The sequence below is a fragment of the Lepidochelys olivacea genome, assembly GCF_965140295.1.
Source record: "Lepidochelys olivacea isolate rLepOli2 genome assembly, chromosome: 2".
Taxonomy (NCBI): Eukaryota; Metazoa; Chordata; order Testudines; family Cheloniidae; genus Lepidochelys; species Lepidochelys olivacea.
In genome coordinates, this window is record NC_140412.1 from 112070779 (window position 1) to 112089371 (window position 18593).

At 41.3% G+C, this 18593-nt stretch overlaps 2 protein-coding genes across 4 annotated transcripts in view; one reads left to right on the top strand and one right to left on the bottom strand.

Annotated features, from left to right (window-relative positions):
* Positions 1–912, top strand: part of JARID2 (jumonji and AT-rich interaction domain containing 2) — a 308983-nt gene extending 308071 nt beyond the window's left edge. The window contains exon 18 of the mRNA XM_084619858.1: positions 103–912. Within this exon, the coding sequence (XP_084475984.1) occupies positions 103–276 (174 nt within the window). The 3' untranslated portion in view covers positions 277–912. The remainder of the gene's footprint in view (positions 1–102) is intronic.
* A 485-nt stretch (positions 913–1397) lies between these two features.
* DTNBP1 (dystrobrevin binding protein 1) overlaps positions 1398–18593 on the bottom strand; it is a 179153-nt gene continuing 161957 nt past the window's right edge. For all 3 annotated transcript variants that reach the window (XM_084619860.1, XM_084619859.1, XM_084619861.1), the window contains 3 exons: positions 13504–13659; positions 10888–11031; positions 1398–3416 (listed from right to left, as the gene is read on the bottom strand). In XM_084619860.1, coding sequence (XP_084475986.1) covers positions 3163–3416; positions 10888–11031; positions 13504–13659 — 554 coding nt within the window. In that variant the 3' untranslated portion in view covers positions 1398–3162. The remainder of the gene's footprint in view (positions 3417–10887; positions 11032–13503; positions 13660–18593) is intronic.

Here is an 18593-nt window from a genome sequence, read left to right on the forward strand (position 1 = left end):
ATCCCTGCCAGGATTCTGTTAATAGGGTTGCTTTTAAAACTGGTATCTTAGGCAGCTGGGAAAAAAGATACTAACTCTGTTGTTTTTTCCCTCTCTGAACAGGAACAAATAATCAGTCTAGTCAATCTCTGTGGGAAAGTCTCTGGTAAAAATGGCAACATCGAGAACTGTATCAGCAAGCCTACACCAAAAAGAGGACCTCGTAAGAGAGCAACAGTCGACGTGCCATCATCTAGGCTTTCATCCTCCAGTTCATCCAAAAGTGCTTCAAGTTAATCCTGAAGATGCCAACACTCATTTTGTCGATTTATATATATTTTTTTGTAATTATTATACCATAGTTTGGAGTACTTGCTGTAGAATACAAGCTGTCTTTGCACTAGCTCTAAAGAAGATTTTCTTCTGGTTTTAGAGAACTAATTTTGTTTTAGCATTAAACTGTTGAATTTTTTTTGTACTTAGGATAGTTATATACAGCAGTCAAATTTTTTTAAACTGCTGTATGTTCACTGTTTTAAAACCGGCAAGGGGGCTGATAAATATTAATTTGTACTGTCCCTATGGCTGAAAAAAGCCTTTTTTGGTAACTGTGAAAAAAGGCTTTTAACCCATTTTTGAATAGGTTAAAGTTTGATGTGTTTTATAATTTGTTCTCCAGTCATGTGAGCAGATTTTCTAGAGAGAAAAGGGATAGGAACAAAACTTGAAAGAAATTGCTTTACTTTTGGCTGTCTTTTATTCTGTCACAGGCAAGATGAGTTTTGTAATTTTTTAAATTGGAGAATACACACTTTCTTTGGGAGGTTATGGCAGCTGAAGATGGACTTTGTTTCCTAACCATAAGCAAAATGAGGAGATTCGGAGTAAATATGTTCTCTTTTACCAGCACATCACTATGCATCTGTTTGAGGGAGGGAGGGAGGGTGGGGGGGTTGGTGTGGGGGAGAGATGGAAAAAAAGACTGCCTGCCTTGAGGGAGTCAAATGAGGGAAAACTGTGCCTGATTTCATTAGGAAATCCATTCTGTTATTTTTTGGTGCTGTTGGCTACTTTATCAAAAACCCTTCAATAGCATCCTTTAAAAAAATAAGTGATTGAAGCCATAAGTGCTTCTTTGTCATAGATGTGCAATCTTTCTAACATTCCATTTCCATTCCACTGCTGTTTTCCCCATCTCTACACAGTCAGCATTAATTTTTTGTTTTGAATTTTTCATTATATGATCACATTTAGAGCCACTAGCAGGTCTGCATATTTCTTTTGAATGTGAAAATGCATTTGCTCTCATCTTGTCTATTTTTTCTCTTCATAGTGTAACAAAAAAAAAAAAATCACATCTTTTGTATATATGCCTGTAAATTGTTTTAAATACTTGAGCCTTTTCTTGGGGTGGGGGGTGGGGTGGTATAGAGACAAGATGAAGAAAAGCCTTACGTTTCACTTTCTTCATCGGTTGGATTGGATGCTTACAGGGTTTTTCTTGTAACATTTATAAGTGCTGCTTACATCACTGAACAACAACAAAAAATAATAATGGAGTAGCTGTTGCCCTTTTCTGGTTGTGTGTACAGTATGTGTGGAATAAAAAAGGGAAAATGTTTTCACAAACTGTTTTGTTTCATAATTGAATTCAACAATACCGTAGCTACCCATATTGCACTGAGCTTGCCAGTGGTGACTGTCAGGAAAGTCCTATAATACAATTTGTTGGTTGTTGTTGCAGAAGACTGAACTGTTTTGGAATATTTAACAATAACATAAACAGAGTCAAGTGTTTTTTAAATGTGGTTGTCTGGTTTTTATGGCCTTGCTGTGTACTTTTCCCTCTTGACAGTAAACTTCTGACAATGGCTTACAGTTTGACATTTAATTTATTAGCGCTGCTCTGCTCTCTTTCCTTGTAAGGAAAGACTTCATGTTGTTTATTGCCAGTTTTTGTTTACTTTTCAGGTTTGTACTACAAGGTTTAATAAAAACAAAACTTTTTTTGGACACTTTGTCTGTCTTCTGGGAGGTGAGTGAGTGAAATGAGCTATTTTTTTAAGAAGGGGTTAAACTTTTATTCTCATATTCATTAAATTGAAATAAGTTAACTTATCATGCAGAAGATTGTTTCCAGATTTAATTTCCACAGTGCTAAGACAGGAAACACTCTACCAAAAAGCAAGCAAAACAGCTGAATCCTTAGGAAACTGGCCAGTTCCCAACGGGCTGGATATGGGGACTACCTCTTTCCAAGCCACTAACTACCAGGAAGGAGAGTCTTTTGGAAGGTAATATCTGTCTGTTGCCAGTCACCTTTTATTTTTAGCTTCCTCAGGCTAGATTTCCCTGTCCCTCAGTGCAGGAGCAGCTTCATATTGATATGAGGCTCCTTAGGCCTCAAGGAGGGCAGATACACCCAGCTGTTTATGTAGACCTCATACAAACTTTGAGTTAAGTTACAGTGCAGTCATTTTTTCCCCCCTGTTATCAAGATGTGGTCAAACTGAAGTTACTGTAGAACAGCAGATTTAGCAAAAACGCAAAAGCTGCATGCTTAGGTTTTCTAATCATTAAATGATTCTCCCAAAATACCCATTATAAAATGAACTTGCAGAAAAGGTTTTGGTATAAGTAGGAAGACAAGGCTGGGATAGAAATACTTTATTTAAAAAAAGGAGCACGCTTATAACAATGCTAAGATGGCTGCTCCAGCAGAAGGGTAAGATTTCAATGTGCAACTCCCATCCCTTGGTAAGTATTTATTTCATTTGTAGCTAAAGTTATCCTCAATAAATTCAAAACAGTGGGGGTGCGGATGCTGCCGCATCAATGTTTTAGGCAGTATGTAAGGTGAATCTTCTATATTCAGCTACATAGCTCAAACATGCAGATAAGGAACATTGTGAGATCAGTGTTAAGGAATTTAAAGATTAGTCAAAGTATGCAATCTCCCTGTTAGTTCTATACACAGTATATACAAAGCTTGACTGCTCCAAAAACCCTCAAAACTTTATTAAAGTAAGTGGTTTAGGCAATTAAAAAAAAATATCCACGACTGGCAATATTATAGACTAATAATGATCTGGCTTTCATGATTAGTTAACTAATTTCTACACCATGGGTGAGTGCTTTGTTCATGTAAAAGTCAAACATTCTTAGAGGATATGGTGCTAGGATTCAAACAGTCTGAGAGTCACTTTCATCACTGACGTCTGAAGTACCTTTTCTTTCACTATTTACAGCAGCAAGGGCAGTATCCACTTGAACTTCCTCCTCATCAGACTGGATAACAGGAGACTCTCCTACTTCACTGGTATCCTGGCTGGCAGAGTCAGTCCAGATTGATGATGATGAAGACAATTTTTGCCTTAATTCAGACTGTCTTGGAACCTGAAGGCTTATTTCATTCTGACAGGTTTTGGATTCAGGCCCTTCAAAAAGTAAGGAAAGGAAAAAAAACAAACCCATTAAATCCATCTATTGAGCCGTAGTCTGTATGATATTGACGGGGGCTGATTATGCTGTTCTTAATGTTAAAATGGATCACTGTTCAGCAGGGTGGTTAACATGTCAGCCTGGATGTACTAGCACAGAGCCATTAATGCAATGACTGACAAGCCAACTGGTGGTCCACAACTGAGGCATTTTACACATCCACTCTATGGACTGCACTTCTCCATTTGTTTCCAGGTGTACTTTAAGATAGAGAGTTTGGTCTGTAAAGCCCAAAGTGGTTTGAGTCCTAGCACCTTTAGAAATTGTTTCTCCCCGTCTAAATCATGCAGATAATTTAGATCAAGTAGGGAGACTAAGCAAGAGTCACAGCTGAACTTTGTGCTGGTTGCTGGTGATGACCCTTCAATTCTCCCTGTAACGGTTAGTGATTCTGGTATATATGACCAAAGCCAATTCAGATTTCTGCATCTACTGCAAAACAATTTACTGTTTGTATTGCATTAGCAGGAAGAGGCCACGACCAAGGGTTTATCTACACTGGAACACTAATTCTGAATAGCTTTGAAATGAATTAAAAGGGGCCTTAATTTGGTTTGAATGTCAACACAGGAGTTTAATGCAGTTTATATTCACAGCTTTAGTTCATTCAGATTAGCTTTTTTGAGTATTCCTGTGTAGCCCAAACCTAGGATGAGAGCCTCCTTATACTAAAGACAGTCTCTGCCCCAAAATGCTCATAAGACAAAGGATGAAAGAAAGACCGTAGTATTCACACATGGGGAATTAAGATTCATCCACGGTGTCAGAGGAAGTCTTTGAGATCTGGGTTTGATTACCAGCTTTGCCAGTCTCATGCTTAACAAAGCTATCCTTCCTCTCCACCCCTTCCTACAGAGAGGGGTTTTTTGAGCTGACAATTTTTAAAGTCTGCAGCAGAATTTCACCATTTAATACTTCAAGCTCCCCAAGGTAAAGCCTTAGCTGCAGTTATCTGTAAGTCTCCAGTAGATGGTTAAGGACAACTCAATAAGTTAAATAAGAAAAGAGGGATAGAACAAGGAAGGTTGACAGTTATTGTGGAAGAGCTCTCTTCCAATGGGCAAGAGGAGGGTTGTAGGATGGGAAGTGTTGATTGGGGGCTAAAGTACATGATTAGGCTCTCCAAATTTTAATGTAATAGTGTATGTTGGTCCCAAGCAACACTCTAAAGGGAGGTGGAAGAGAGAGAGAGGAGAAGTGCTGTTAATTGTTTTGTCACATGTCTGAGTCAATCTCCCATTGTCCTCAAATAATGCTCTGTGTTTTACGGGAACATTTTAGTATAACCCACTTAACAGTAACTGAACTGCAAACCCATGAGTTTGTTTTACTTTTTGGAATGAAGTGGACTAGTACAGCAAAACTAATCTTCTAAAGCAGGAGTTCTCCAACTTCATGGCACTGCAACCCCCTTCTGACAACAAAAATTACTACATGAACCTGAGCCCTGCCACCTTGCATGGGGGGCCAAAGTGGAAACCCAAGGGCTACAGCCCTGGGCAGAGGCAGAGAGCCTGTAACCTGAGCCCTGCTGCCCAAGGCTTTGGCTGTGACCACAGGCCCCAGCAACTCTAACACCAGCCCTGCTGACCCTATTAAAATGGAGCTGGGGGCCCCTGAGACCTGCTGTTCTAAAGCTGTACACAAATGCATTTTCCTCCTGTACATAGCCAAATTTCCCATAGCTGTAACTCAAATCAGAGGTAGCAAGGACCAAAAAAGTAATGAAAACGTGTTAACCAAGACAAAATCATCCAGTTAGTACATGTGTATTTTGTAGTAGAAGAGGGGAAAATTCAGTGTCCAACTAGTTCAAATACAAAAGCAAAACACACACCCACCCCCACCCCCTACATGTAAAATTCCATACAGACAGACAATTCTGGAAGGAAGGAAGGAATTAAATTATAGGAGATGGGAGAATGAGGACTTTAGTTTAAAATGGTGCAGTGTGCTCACGTTCCAAGGCTAGAAAGTGTCCTTCCACATATTGCTCAAGCTCAGTAGGCACTAAACTGCTCTAAGGTTGATTCTTGCTGTCTCAGCTAGTCTCACAGAATTAAGTTAACACAACCAAAGAATAAGAAAATACATTACATAACAGTAGCACGAGGAGGCTGCAACAGAGAAGTGGAGTCTATTTTGCTAGGCACTAGGGCAGAGACTGTCTCTCTGTACAAAAAGCTTGCACTCCAGACAAAGGGTGGGAAGGGAAATGGTGGCACAAAGAGGGGAAGTGACTTATCACAAAGCAGGTCAATGGCAGACCCAAGAATAGAACCCAGATCTCTATAGTCCCAGGCCAATATCCTATCCCTTAGACCACGCTGCCTCTCCATGCAATACAATTTTGTGTCTGCGCACAAGCTGACTTAGGAAGCTAATAACTGAATATGTAAAGAAAAACTGGAAAAATTTGCACTCAGTATGCACTAAGTTCTGGAACAGGCTCCTAACAGAACTCGTGCGGGCAAACAATTTAGTTTTAAGAGAGCATGTAGCCCATCAAGCTAGCTTTAGCATTTTAGTTTGCTTATCAGTAACACAAAGAACCTACAGGTTGCATCCTATAAGGCATTAGCTGAGGCCTATGAACTCTGGCACAGATAAGTGGCCAAAAGGTCAGCTTGAGTTTTGGGGAATTGGGAATAGTGTGCTTAAGGGGGAGATTCTGTACAAAACAATACCAGGTAACTACAGGAACAATGAACTTGGCTATTTTATTATAGATGCCTTGGTAACAAATTGATGTATATGGCAATAAGCTAAAATCATTAATATACTAACTAACCTATAGGATAAGGCAGGTGAGGAAGTTAAACATTAACAAGGAAGATGGACATTTGTATGAATATTTATGACAGACCTTAGGCCCTCTAATAGGCCAGACTACGCTGTCAGGCAGAATCTGTACCATGGGACTCATTTGCCATGCCAGGGACACAGCAGGACCACCAAATCCCCAAGAAAGGGGGTGAGTATATGCGAGGAATGGTACAAGATACTAGTTTAACTCTATTTTTGCCACCTTTTATGTGGTTTGGAGCATGCATGTCTTTCCTAATTGTGTTAAAATAAGTGGTTAAAGCTTTGCGTTGCCCTCCACGTGAGTGTCATCATTGTTCACACAGATTCCCAACCAGCTATTGAATTTGATAACCTTGATTCTGGGACTAGAGTTCTACCACCCCCAGCTCTTCTAATTGGAAACCAATAATAGAATCAGTAACCCCTAAAGACAAATGTATGAGTGCAATTGTAGGACAGGGTAGTTTGGGATGATGGGGGGCAGGGCTCAGCAGCCCTGAGGGTTCCTTTGCTTCTGGTTTGTCTGATGTTGGCTGTCTGGTTCTTGCTCCTATGCTCAGAATCTAACTGATCGCTCTATGTGGGAGTCAAGAAGGAATTTCTGCACCTTCCAGGGATACAAAATATGTTAGTGGATCATCTCAGCAGATCCTTCTCCAACCACAAATGGTCCATTTGCCTGGATATTGTGAGAGACTTTTTCCAGAGGAGGGGAACTCTACAGATAGACCTATGTGCGACAAAGTACAATAGGAAGTGTCCACAGTTCTGCTCTTTTCACAGTCATCAGCTGGGCTTACTCACAGATATGTTCCTTCTTCCCTGGAAGGACCATCTTTTCTATGCATTTCCACCCATTCTGCTCGCGCACAAGGTCCTATATGGCAACAGGCTAAATATCCTGGCCTAGGTAGATGATCTGGCCCTCATTTCAGACAACTCAGAGAGTCTCCAACAAATACTCGATGTCACCAGCTGGGCTGCCAACTGGATGGGGCTCCACCTCAATGCTAGGAAATGTGCATCCCGCATATTGACAGCAGTAGAAGGGACTCAGTCCAGGCGACGCCGTTCCAGATCCAAGGTGAACCCATGATCTTCCTGGATGATGGGCAGACACCTGAGGATACCATTGCCGAGATCCTACAAGATGTGGCCAAGATCAACTGTTCCCGACTGGCACCATGATGGCAGATTAGTGCCTTGAACACCTTCCTAATCCCCCGTATTTCATTTGTTCTGAGGGGATCTGCCATGGTGAAGGTACCTCTGAACAAGGTGGACAACACCATCAGGCAGCTAGTGAAGAAGTGGATGTTTCTTCCCCAGAACACCAGCAATGAACTGGTGTACATGTCACACAGGAAGGGCCATGCCAACGTCCCTCGAGTGCTCTGCATGATGTCATCTGGAAGCGAATCATCACATACCTGAGTGGCTCCCTGGCAGTTGAATTTGGGAGAGACTTTGTTTCGCTCTGGACTTATCCCTGCAATGCTACGCAAAGACTGGAGAAACATATCGGCTGCCACTGGACTTGGTGTGAGGAACGCCAGGAGCTGGGAGTCCTGGTGCCACAAGTGAAAAATGCAGAGCACACAATCATCACTCTGACAGCTAGAACCGTGCTGGAGAGGACCCTGAAGGATGCCATCCCCTGGCAGTACATGGAAAACCTGAAATGGAAGCCAGATCAGGGGAAGGCCTTCAAGGTAACATGCAAGTGGGACGCCAGCAACCACTTCCTCCTCGGGGGCAGCTTCACCCAATTTGCTGACTGGAAGTTCATTTACAGGGCCCAGCTCAACTGTGTCCTGCTGAACTGAGCCATCTGCCATGGGAATCAGGACAAGTGATACAGGAAGTGCGGCTATGCCAATGAGACGCTACCCCACATCTTTGTGTAGCGGCAAGCCCCATTCCAGAGCCCGGCAGCTGCACCGCAATGCCATCCAAGATCGCCTTGTTAGAGCCATCCCACCACCTGTAGGGAAGGTGGCTGTGACCCCTGCCATCCCCGGAACAGATAGCCAACTGTGACCGGACATCACTAACAAGGACTAGAAGAAGATAGTCATGGTGGATGTCATAGTTCCCCTTGAAAACAGGACCCCGGCCTTCCACGATGTCTGATCTCGAAAGCTGGGACACCTTGAGAGCTAGGGGTTATGAGGTTCAAACTCACATGCTCATCATCGGAGCTCTGGGCCCATGGGAACCCAGTAACGAGCGAATGTTGCAAGAATGCAGAATTGGTCAGCACTGTGCTCGACTGATGCAGCAACTCATGGTGTCAGACACCATCAGGTGGTTGAGGGACAACTATCTATAACACATCACCGGACATCAGCAATAACAGGAGAGATGAGCTCGAGTGCCATTGAGAAACAAAGTCAGGAAAGTAATTGACATACTTCCCTGATGGATTGTATTTTCTAAGGGTCAACCTATCCTAAATTCTCGAATACTGAAGGGCAATCTTCACTCATTGCTATATTTGCATTCCACAAGCTATTCTTAGTATAACCTTTCTGAGTGAGGTACCTGTTAATTGGATGCTAATACTTTAACTGTATCACTGAATTTATTAACCTTAATTTGGGATACTGCAGATTATGTACTATATGTATCTTATGACTTTCAAACCAACCTTTTTACTTTTGAATAATTTAAGCACTATATCCAGATGTACAGGCACTCTTTCTTTAACCTGTGTATTATAGAATGTTAGTTAGCTTTAACTTTTTTTTAAATCTGTAAGTAATTCCAATTCCAACTGTGACAAAATGTTAATAAATGCACAGACTAGATGACACTTTAAAACACAACCCTCTGAATTAAGTTTCAGCAATAAGAATTTAGACACTTCATGCTAACCAAAGGAAGTAACAGTGTTATGGGAGTAAGTGTTTTTCATATCCAGGGCATACAACTAATCTTGACAGGAGAATTAACTCCAGGAAATTTCACACACACCCCCTTCCTCCAATACATTTGTGACAAACTTACTCTAAAGTAGAGGGTGGTTTCAGACAATCTTTTACTTTCACTATCAATACATTAAGTAAAACACTTTCTTTCCTCTGAAAATGCAGGTTGAATATCATTAGGTTTAAAGTCAGTTATTTTTGACACCACTTTTCCTAAAAACTTCTGGCTTTGATTTTTTTTTCTTCTTTTTTTTTGGAGGAAGGAATTTTGGTGAGAACAAAAATTTTGCAGCCTGTAGGACAAAATTTTAATGTACAGCAACTACTTGAGGTGACCAAGTATCTATAATCTCCTGCAACCAACAGCTAGACTGCTCAGGCATGCTACAGTAAGAGGTCCCAGTACATCTCCATATATCAAGGTATGTTAAATCACACTATCTTAATATATTTAAAAAATTCACAAAGGATATAAAATAATGTAATTGCTTTAGAACAGGGATTCTCAAATTTCATTGCACCACGACCCCCTTCTGACAACAAAAATTATTACATGGGGTTGGGGAGGGAGAAACAAAGCCTGAGCCTACCCGAGCCCTGCCGCCTCTAGTGGGGGAGCCACAGCCCAAGCCCCACCACCCAGGGCAGTGGGGCTCAGGCTTCAACTTTGGCCCCGAGCCTCAGCAAGTCTAACATGAGCCCTGGTGACCCCATTAAAACAGGGTCGTGACCCACAGTTTGAGAACCGCTGCTTTGGAATACCAAGTCAGTACCTGAAAGCGAAGAGAAACTGAGTGAGTTTTGATTTAAGGGGAGGAATGGCAGCATTCCTCAGTTTTTAAGAGAAAAAAGTTTACAGCACTACCTGTAACATGGCTCAGATAAACATGGATCAAAGAAATATATTTTATAAGCTACTTACTCTCTGAATAAATAAAACCAGAGTACAAGTTGAACAGAGTACCAGGTCATATAAAGTAATTCTGAATGTCTCAGTCCTACTGTAAGTTATTCTCTTCAAATTAGTAAAGTAACATACCTGAATACACCAGTGCACAGAAACTCCAGAAAAGCAATCATTTAATGCTGAGTTCCAGCCCAAACATCTCCCTGTGAGCCTTGACAGAGACTACATCTTTGAGCAACTTTTGTGATGAAAGTGGTCATGGCTTGCTTCAAAATGACAAAATTCAAGACTAATTATGGGAAAAGTATTCTACTTAAAAAAAAAAAAGCTTAACTACCACAAAGAAATTCAACAATAACAGCTTTTAACAGCTTTAAGTTCAATGGGTTTATATATATATAATTAAAATGCCAATTGACCACTTTATATATATATATATATATATATATATATATATATAAAGCCAAAGATCCTGTAAAGTAGATTCTTTTCTCACCCTAAAAAACAAAAATGTACAAGTCATCTAACCCCAAGACACACAGAGGGATGTCTAGGGCCAGAGGAAAAAAAAAGGTCTGGAAAGTCAAGCAGCTTTGCAGTAAGCTCTTATGCATCATGACTGAGGTTCTGTAGGAAATACTAACCTTTAGAGAACAGATACAGTATGAAACACTATACATTCTAGATTAGAGTCCTAGTGATTTATTAGTGCAAGCACAACTAGATAATTTACAAGGCATGCCCTAACTGTTCATTTCATACCCAACATGGGAGATAGTATGCTATCGTCCTCTCCTCCTGAGTTCAAGAAGACATCCAGTGCTTCTTGGTCAGACATGTCCATCAGGTCCATCTGTTCTAGCATGTCCACATTCACCTCCATGGAAGACATACTTCCAATTGGCTCTGCAGCAACAAACAATATAAGTGAATTGACAATGCAGCGCATGTTCTAGGCAAAGACCATCAGCTTTGTAATGTTTCAGAGTAGCAGCCGTGTTAGTCTGTATTCGCAAAAAGAAAAGGAGGACTTGTGGCACCTTAGAGACTAACCAATTTATTTGAGCATAAGCTTTCGTGAGCTACAGCTCACTTCATCGGACGCATTCAGTGGAAAATACAGTGAGGAGATTTATATGCACACAGAACATGAAAATATGGGTGTTATCATACACATTGTAAGGAGAGTGATCACCCAAGATGTTATTACAAAGGCTTCCACAATTGCCACATTACTGTACTGCATCCTTGACTATTAAACAGCTATTCTCAAAACGTAAATATTGACATACATTGACAAACAAGGAAACTTGATTATTGATAGGAAACAGCTTTGGTAATCACTTAGAAAGACAAAACAACAAGGTATGATCTTGGTAACAATACAGGTTACTGTATTTATAGCTTTTTGATATGAATTATAAATAGCTTCTCAGAGGCAGTCTCGGAACCTACAAAAGCAGGATAGACTTCTTTGTTTCTTGCTCTCATTGTTTTAGAACAGGCTGCCCTCATTATCTTTGCGAAAAGGTATTTTATTAGTATTAATATTTGTATTACTAGCACCCAGAAGCTGGGGGGACAGCGCAGCATGGATCAGCATTCATATCACACTCTCCCTCAGTACCCGGCCCAAACTGGGGAAGCTAATGATCCAACCAATGGACCAAACTCTGTGATGAATCCTGGTCAAATGCCACCTGAGGCACGTTGCGCATATGCTGAGAAGAAGAAGAAAAAAAAAGACAACTCAGAAGCCACAATAAGGATCAGTGTCCTGTCATGCAGGTGCTATAGGAATGCCTGTGAAGAGACAGACCTGCCCAAAGGTGCTTACTAATCCAACCCTTTTCTTCTTCCGGTGTCACAACTCTATTCCCCAGCTGCACGTTTAACAAAAACCTCTCAAGAAAGAAAAAGTACAAGACTGGACAAAGTATTAACACACAGGAGTTGTGAAAATGCAAGGAAGAGTTGTAATTCTCAAAAGGCAGGTGTTCTTTCTTCCCATTTAACCCACCCGTGTGATCAGTGGTAGCAGACAGTAGCGCAGAGCCTAAACCAAGGTTGGCGATACTTACTGACTCTCCGAGCTGCATATAACAATCTTCAGAAGTTCAAGAGCTGGGGCAAGCCTGCCGGGGCTCGGGGCTTCAGCCCTGTGGGTAAGGGGGTCTCAGGGCTTCAGCCCTGTGGGAGGTGTCTGCCCAGGCTTGGGGGCTTCAAACCCACTCCTACTGAAGCCCTGAGACCCAACAGGTGTGCCCCACAGATTTTTGCCAGGGTTTGCTGACCTAGCTCAGTCACATGGTGCTGCTGAGCCCACTCCCTGCACAGAAGCTGCTGGAGCCAGCAAGCTGGGAGCTGCAGAGAGCCACTTCTTTTGCTGCTGCCTCTCTCCATGGAGCTAATGCAGCAGCCCCTCCCTGCAGCTCCCATTCCATGCAGCACTCAGAGGGAGGGCGTGACTCAAGCTGTTGGGGGGGGGACCTTTAAATTGTGTGTCCCCCCCAACTCCGCCCCACTGTCAGGAGGAACCAGTCATCTCTGGCAGAAATCCCTAGCCCCACCACCCCGCTGGAGGGCAAAAGCCTCACTTTCCTCCCATCCAGTCTGGTAGGTGGAGAAAAGGGGGGTGGGGCTCTGCAAGCCACATTTTAACTGTAAAAGAGCCACATGCAGCTTGCAAACTGTTGTTTGGCCACCCCGACCTAGACAAATGTCCAATGTATTGTCCCATATGGAGACTTCACACCATTAAAGACAAGTGCAAACTTCCGATTAGTAATAAACATATTTAAAAATGTACAAGTACTTTCAGTTGCCCCCAAAAGAAGCTTGTTTTGACTCTGCCACAATTATAGTACTTCAAATATCAAAGATTAGTAATGACTAAAATGATCATTTTATAGCTTTCATATGAACTCTTATTTACCTTTTGTTTTGCAGTAAAACTGACTATATAACAGGTAAGCCAAAGAAATACCTTAAGTATGCATATTACTAAAAGTCTCAAACAATGCTAATGTCAGTGTGCAAATGGAGATGCAACCCTATTCCTTCCTCTGATTACTTTATTTTCCAAGTACAGGATATATCCCTGTCTTTCACACCTGCAGCATAGTAAAATACTGTACTCAGCAATAATTATGTTCTTCCTTGACTAGCGCTGGTACTGCATTATAAAACAAAGATAAACATAAAAAGATAAACCCATTTCTCTCCGATAACATACTGCATTGCTGTGTTTACTTACTGTGCACTTTACTAATAAAAGTGTCAAAATAAAACCAAGTGCAAAAGGAAAACAAAACAATCCTCTCACTAGCCTTCTAGTTGTGGGTCTATGGATTAAGTGGGGGATATTTCAAAACTTGCCTCTTCTCTCCGCTATCTGCAGGTATCCTGTAGAAAGGTATTGCTCCATATCCTGCTGGAAGGCTTCTTCAAAGAACTTCTGACGCTCCTTTAGCTTCATCTGCTGGGTATGCTCCATATCCAAAACCTTCTGGGCATGCTCAGCATCTAGCTCAGCTGAGGACCAACAATAAAAAAGAATATACACCATTAAAAATATGGAAACATCTGTAAGTTTGCTTTTAACATGACTTATCAGAATCACACCAACAAATTATGTTAGTATATCTTCTCAATCATACACACTCGTATTTAATATAGTGTGAATACACAAAAAAGAGACCTCCTCCCCTTGACACATTCTGTCTCACTTTTAGGCTATTTGTAAAGAAAAGTACACATTTCTCATTCAACCCAACAGTTCAAATTCTATGTACCTCATCTGACACACAACTGATCACTCATCACAGTGACTGAATTCTAAGACCCATGGATAAATTAAGATTGGATTACACAGGTCTGAATCTCTATGTACAGTAATGTATAAGGGTAATAATGATAAGATGTTATAGCATCATTTTTGCACTTCCTGAGTATTGGAGATCGTCTGCTTTCAAAATCATACCTCATCACTCCCATAAGGCAAATATGGTATACTATGAGATAATATAACCGGATGCCCCAATATTAAATGGATATAACTCTGTATTTCTTGGAATGAATAAACTGAAACACTTATTGATATAGACTTCAAATAATGACAGTGTCAGAATATTGCTGAGTAAAATTAGCAATGATGATGTTATTATGCATATTTAATAAATAAACTCAAGATGCTAGTCTTCATTTTTGTGTCTGTAGAGCACAGCTGAAACAAAGTTTCACACTTTGAAACTTCAAGGTAATGATACCACATCAAATAAACTGTCAGCTATTCCCCATTCTAACAGGATAAGAAAGTACACTTCTTATAATTCTCAACAAAAACTTAGTTCAGATACTCATGGTTGAGATAATACATCATCATATTAGTAATGTAATTGAAAAGAAAAATGAAAGGTTTAAAGGCTGGACACTCAAAGTCAGATTCCTGCACCAACCTCGACCAACCTTGGAGAAATCATATAGGAGATCCAGAAAATTAATCCTACTTGTCACCAGTGCTCTAAGTGTGCTCAAGATTTGGAACAAATGGAAGAGGAATGCTTGAAACCTCCCAAGTTTTCAGACATATAGCTGCTTTGAAGGATACATCTAAGAAAGATACATGAGACACGCCATGAACAAAGGCAGTTTAACATGCCTTTCTGTGCAACCATGGAGAACCTTCATGTAGCAAAACCCCTGTGGTTCCACTAAACACAGAGTGGGTCAGAATATGAAGAACCTATGAAGATGTACAGATCCTCTGTACTATGGAGCCAAACTACATGAAGGCTCCCTGTGTGCCACAGTGCATTGTGTATCTGTAGGAGAGGGCAATGGACTACATTGCACGGAGCAATTCCCTTGGGCATGCTGTGAGTGCAAGTGGTGCATAGTCCATCATATGGCTGAAGTAGCGATTACAGAGTGCAACTGCTGCCACTGAACGGTCAACTGTGGAAAAAGTTTGTGATTCTGGCTGTGTACAGCAGCCAGGATTTAAGTATTCGAGAATTCATACCTCAATTGTTTCAGGTTACACTTCTGCAGTATGGGTTCAGGTGAAAAAAATGGAATATTGTCAACAACATTTGAGAGGTTATTCACAACCATAAGGGCTGGAAATGTAATTTGTTTTTTAAATAAAAAACAGATTCTGCAAAAACTGTTTGATGAGCTCCCTACACTCCAGGAAATTTTTCTGTTTATTAGTGCATGAATTTGTCAAGTCCGAGCTATCAGGATAGCAGAAAGCATGGGGGTAGAGTGGTGTCTAGCATCTGTTAGGAGGGTGCTTAGAGTACAGTGGGATGGCTGTCTTGCAGTATGATGGTAGATGAGGAAAAGGTGCTCCCCGGGACTGTGTACAGAACCAAAACCAGAAATTTGTAATTTTCCTAACATTAGTAAGAAGGATCTAGCGAAGGGTCAAATATTAGTCCCAGATGCATTAGATTTGGTTTGGTTTGTAACAGAAGTTTGTAAGCTAGTATGTAAAGTTTTAGCAGGGCAGTTAGTGTCTGATCTGCTTTAAAAGTAAAAGAGGATGAGGTTGTAAAGGAAATATTTTAAATTACAGGTAAAGATGTGAGGAGATACAAGGGCAGAGTTAAAGTACATGCAGGAAAACTATAAGATAGCTTTGATTTAACTGAAGTGTTTTTTTTAAAAATAACATTCTATTGTCTTTTTTATGACAAATATAACATAATTAAGCTAGAATGTCAAGGTTCTTTGTCTTGAAATTTCCTCTCTTAAATAGAAAATTTCATAAATGTGGAAAGTGCTGTGCCAGCTCTTGCCCAGTCTGTAGGTGTCATCTGAGCACTTACAAACTCATAGCTGGAAACTAAACCAGCTCTTCTGTACATTAGATTTGTTCAAAACAGGTATTAGTCTTATAAGAATGTATCAAGTGTTTAGACTCTGAAATGCTTGTAAATTGCTCCAGGCATTAATCTCACTTGTCATGCCTGTATTCCATGCTATAAAGAAATATTAAAATTTTGCTTTATAACTTTGAAAAGTTTGCTCTGAACCTGTGAACTCAGGCATGAAAATTGTCCCTCCTCCCCATTCAGGAGGCCTATGAAGATTAAACGGCCTGTTAAGGAACATCACAATACAAAGGATTGGTGAATGGCCCTATCAACATGCAAGGGAGCTCATGTACTGGACGGCTAAATAAAACAGATAAAATAGGGTCACAAGAAAAATTTTCATCTCTTTGCTGTTTGAACTCACAGGGCCAGAGACACTAAACTAAGGCAGAGTTCCCCAGGGGTTACCCCTGGGTCTGCCATGAAAGACATTTTCAAACAACACATTACTACATCTCTGTCATCTTGCTGGCGTTAACCTGTAAATAACTCTCTCACTTCTTATTCCTAATTAATAAACTTTTATTTAGTTTATTACAGGATTGGCTACACGCATTGTCTTTGGTGTGAGATGTAAGATACAAATTGATCTGGGGCAAGTGACTGGTCTCTTGGGACTGGGAACAACCTGAATATTTTGTTATTTTTGGTGCAACCTGAATATTGCATGACCATTTATCACTAAGACCAGCTTGTCTGGGTGGCAAGATAGACTGGAGAGCCTAAGGGAACTGTCTGTGACTCTATACTGGATTGGTGAAATCTAATTATAGAACATACCGCCAGTTTGGGGTGTCTGCTGTTTTTGACAGCTTGCCCTGAGGTAGGCACTCACAGTCATGAGCCAGTCCAGACAGCATGACAAGCACATTGAAAGTGCTAAATTTTTCCATTCTTTAGGATTATTTACCTATGCCCATCAATATTAGGACTTTAGTGAGGACTTCAGCTAATTTAGGCAGAGTTTATAACTTCTTTGAGGGTGCTCTAGCCATTTTAATGGTAATTATAGAGACCACTACAACATACACAGTGTAATACTATATCATACCCCTTGGTATCAGCATTCACTGTTCTAGAGTGTTAGCAATACATTTAGTAACTGAAAATGCAAACATCTGGATCAAGGTGATTAACTGATACTAATGACTGTGAGAAGCACCACAAGAGAATTCAGGGATCTTACACATCTTATTGGAGAAAATGTCAGGAGACGGATGCGGACTTTTCTAATATATAATCAGTTGACTGTTTCAGGGTAGCTATAATCAGCAACTTTAATATTTAAAGCTACAAAACCAGAGCTCTGGTTCACTTACTAAAAGCCTTCTAAAGATGCATTTCCTTCTATGATGGAAATAGTAAATCAACAAAAATTTCTCCCCTACAGAATCCTGCATATTCCCTCCTTTGTGTTTCCCAATCTTCTGGCAACCATCTTAGAGGATACTTATCTTAAAGTAACTGGAGGTGTTTGAGATGCCTTGGTCTACACCGTAGGTGTGTGTGCCCCACACACAGACCCAGAATCTTTGAGCCAGCAGTGTCTATTGGGACTGTGCATTCAGCCTGAATGCCCTCAAATCCCATCCAATGGGCAGAGCAGCAGCAACTGCCACTCAGATCCTTCACAAATACAGATATCCAGGTAAAGAACTTTGTACTGAGAACAGGTCATAGGATCCATGTGGACAAAGGCATCTTGAGAAAAAAAAAACATGTTACTTGACTGTATAGTAACCGTTGTTCTTCAAGGTGTGTTGTGAACATATATATTCCATTGCAGGTGTAGTGCACCCAATGCATATGAATGAGACACTTGTCAGCACTATCATTAGGCAGCACATGTGCCCATGCTCTCCTCGTGCAACTGTTTGAGGGCATAAAAGGGATGTGTCTGCCATTTCCCTCTCCATTCCTTTGCATCACTATCTAATGTCTGAAGTAGTGGGGAGGTGGAAGAGTAATGGAATGCGTATGTGCACAAAATCTCAAAGAACCACCATTACTGTATAGGTAAGTAACAGGTTTTATTCCTTTGCATGATGGTATATATAAATTGCACTCCAGGTGTTACGGATGAGGGGTTCAAGGTGTGGGAGGGGTCTCAGGGTTAGTGATGAGGGTTGGGTGCAGGGGCTGAGGGCTCCATCAGGGGGTGAAGGCTCTGGAGTGGGGCTGGGGATGAGACGTTTGGGGTGCAGGCTCTGGAGTGGGGAGAAAGGATTCCCCCCAGCCCCCTCACCACAGCAGCCTGGGACCAGAAGAGAGGCGCTTCTCCCCGACAACTTCAGTGGGGCTGGGCTAGGCCGAGGGAGGGGTTCCTCTCCCCCAGGCGTGACAAATCCGGGACAGGTCCGTGTTGGGACCAGGGGAGGGGCGCCTCTCCCCGCCACAGCCCTGAGCCCCTACATGGGGCTTAATACACGGCCACACAGTTTAGAGGGAATTTAGCTGTGTGAGAGAGAGAGACACGGACAGTGTGTGCGCACGCTGGCTGCAGGGGAAAGCCATACACTCTCTTCCAGACACTCACTGAAAGCACTCCTGCTCTGTTCTGAGGCCTATTGTCTCCCCTTCCCCACT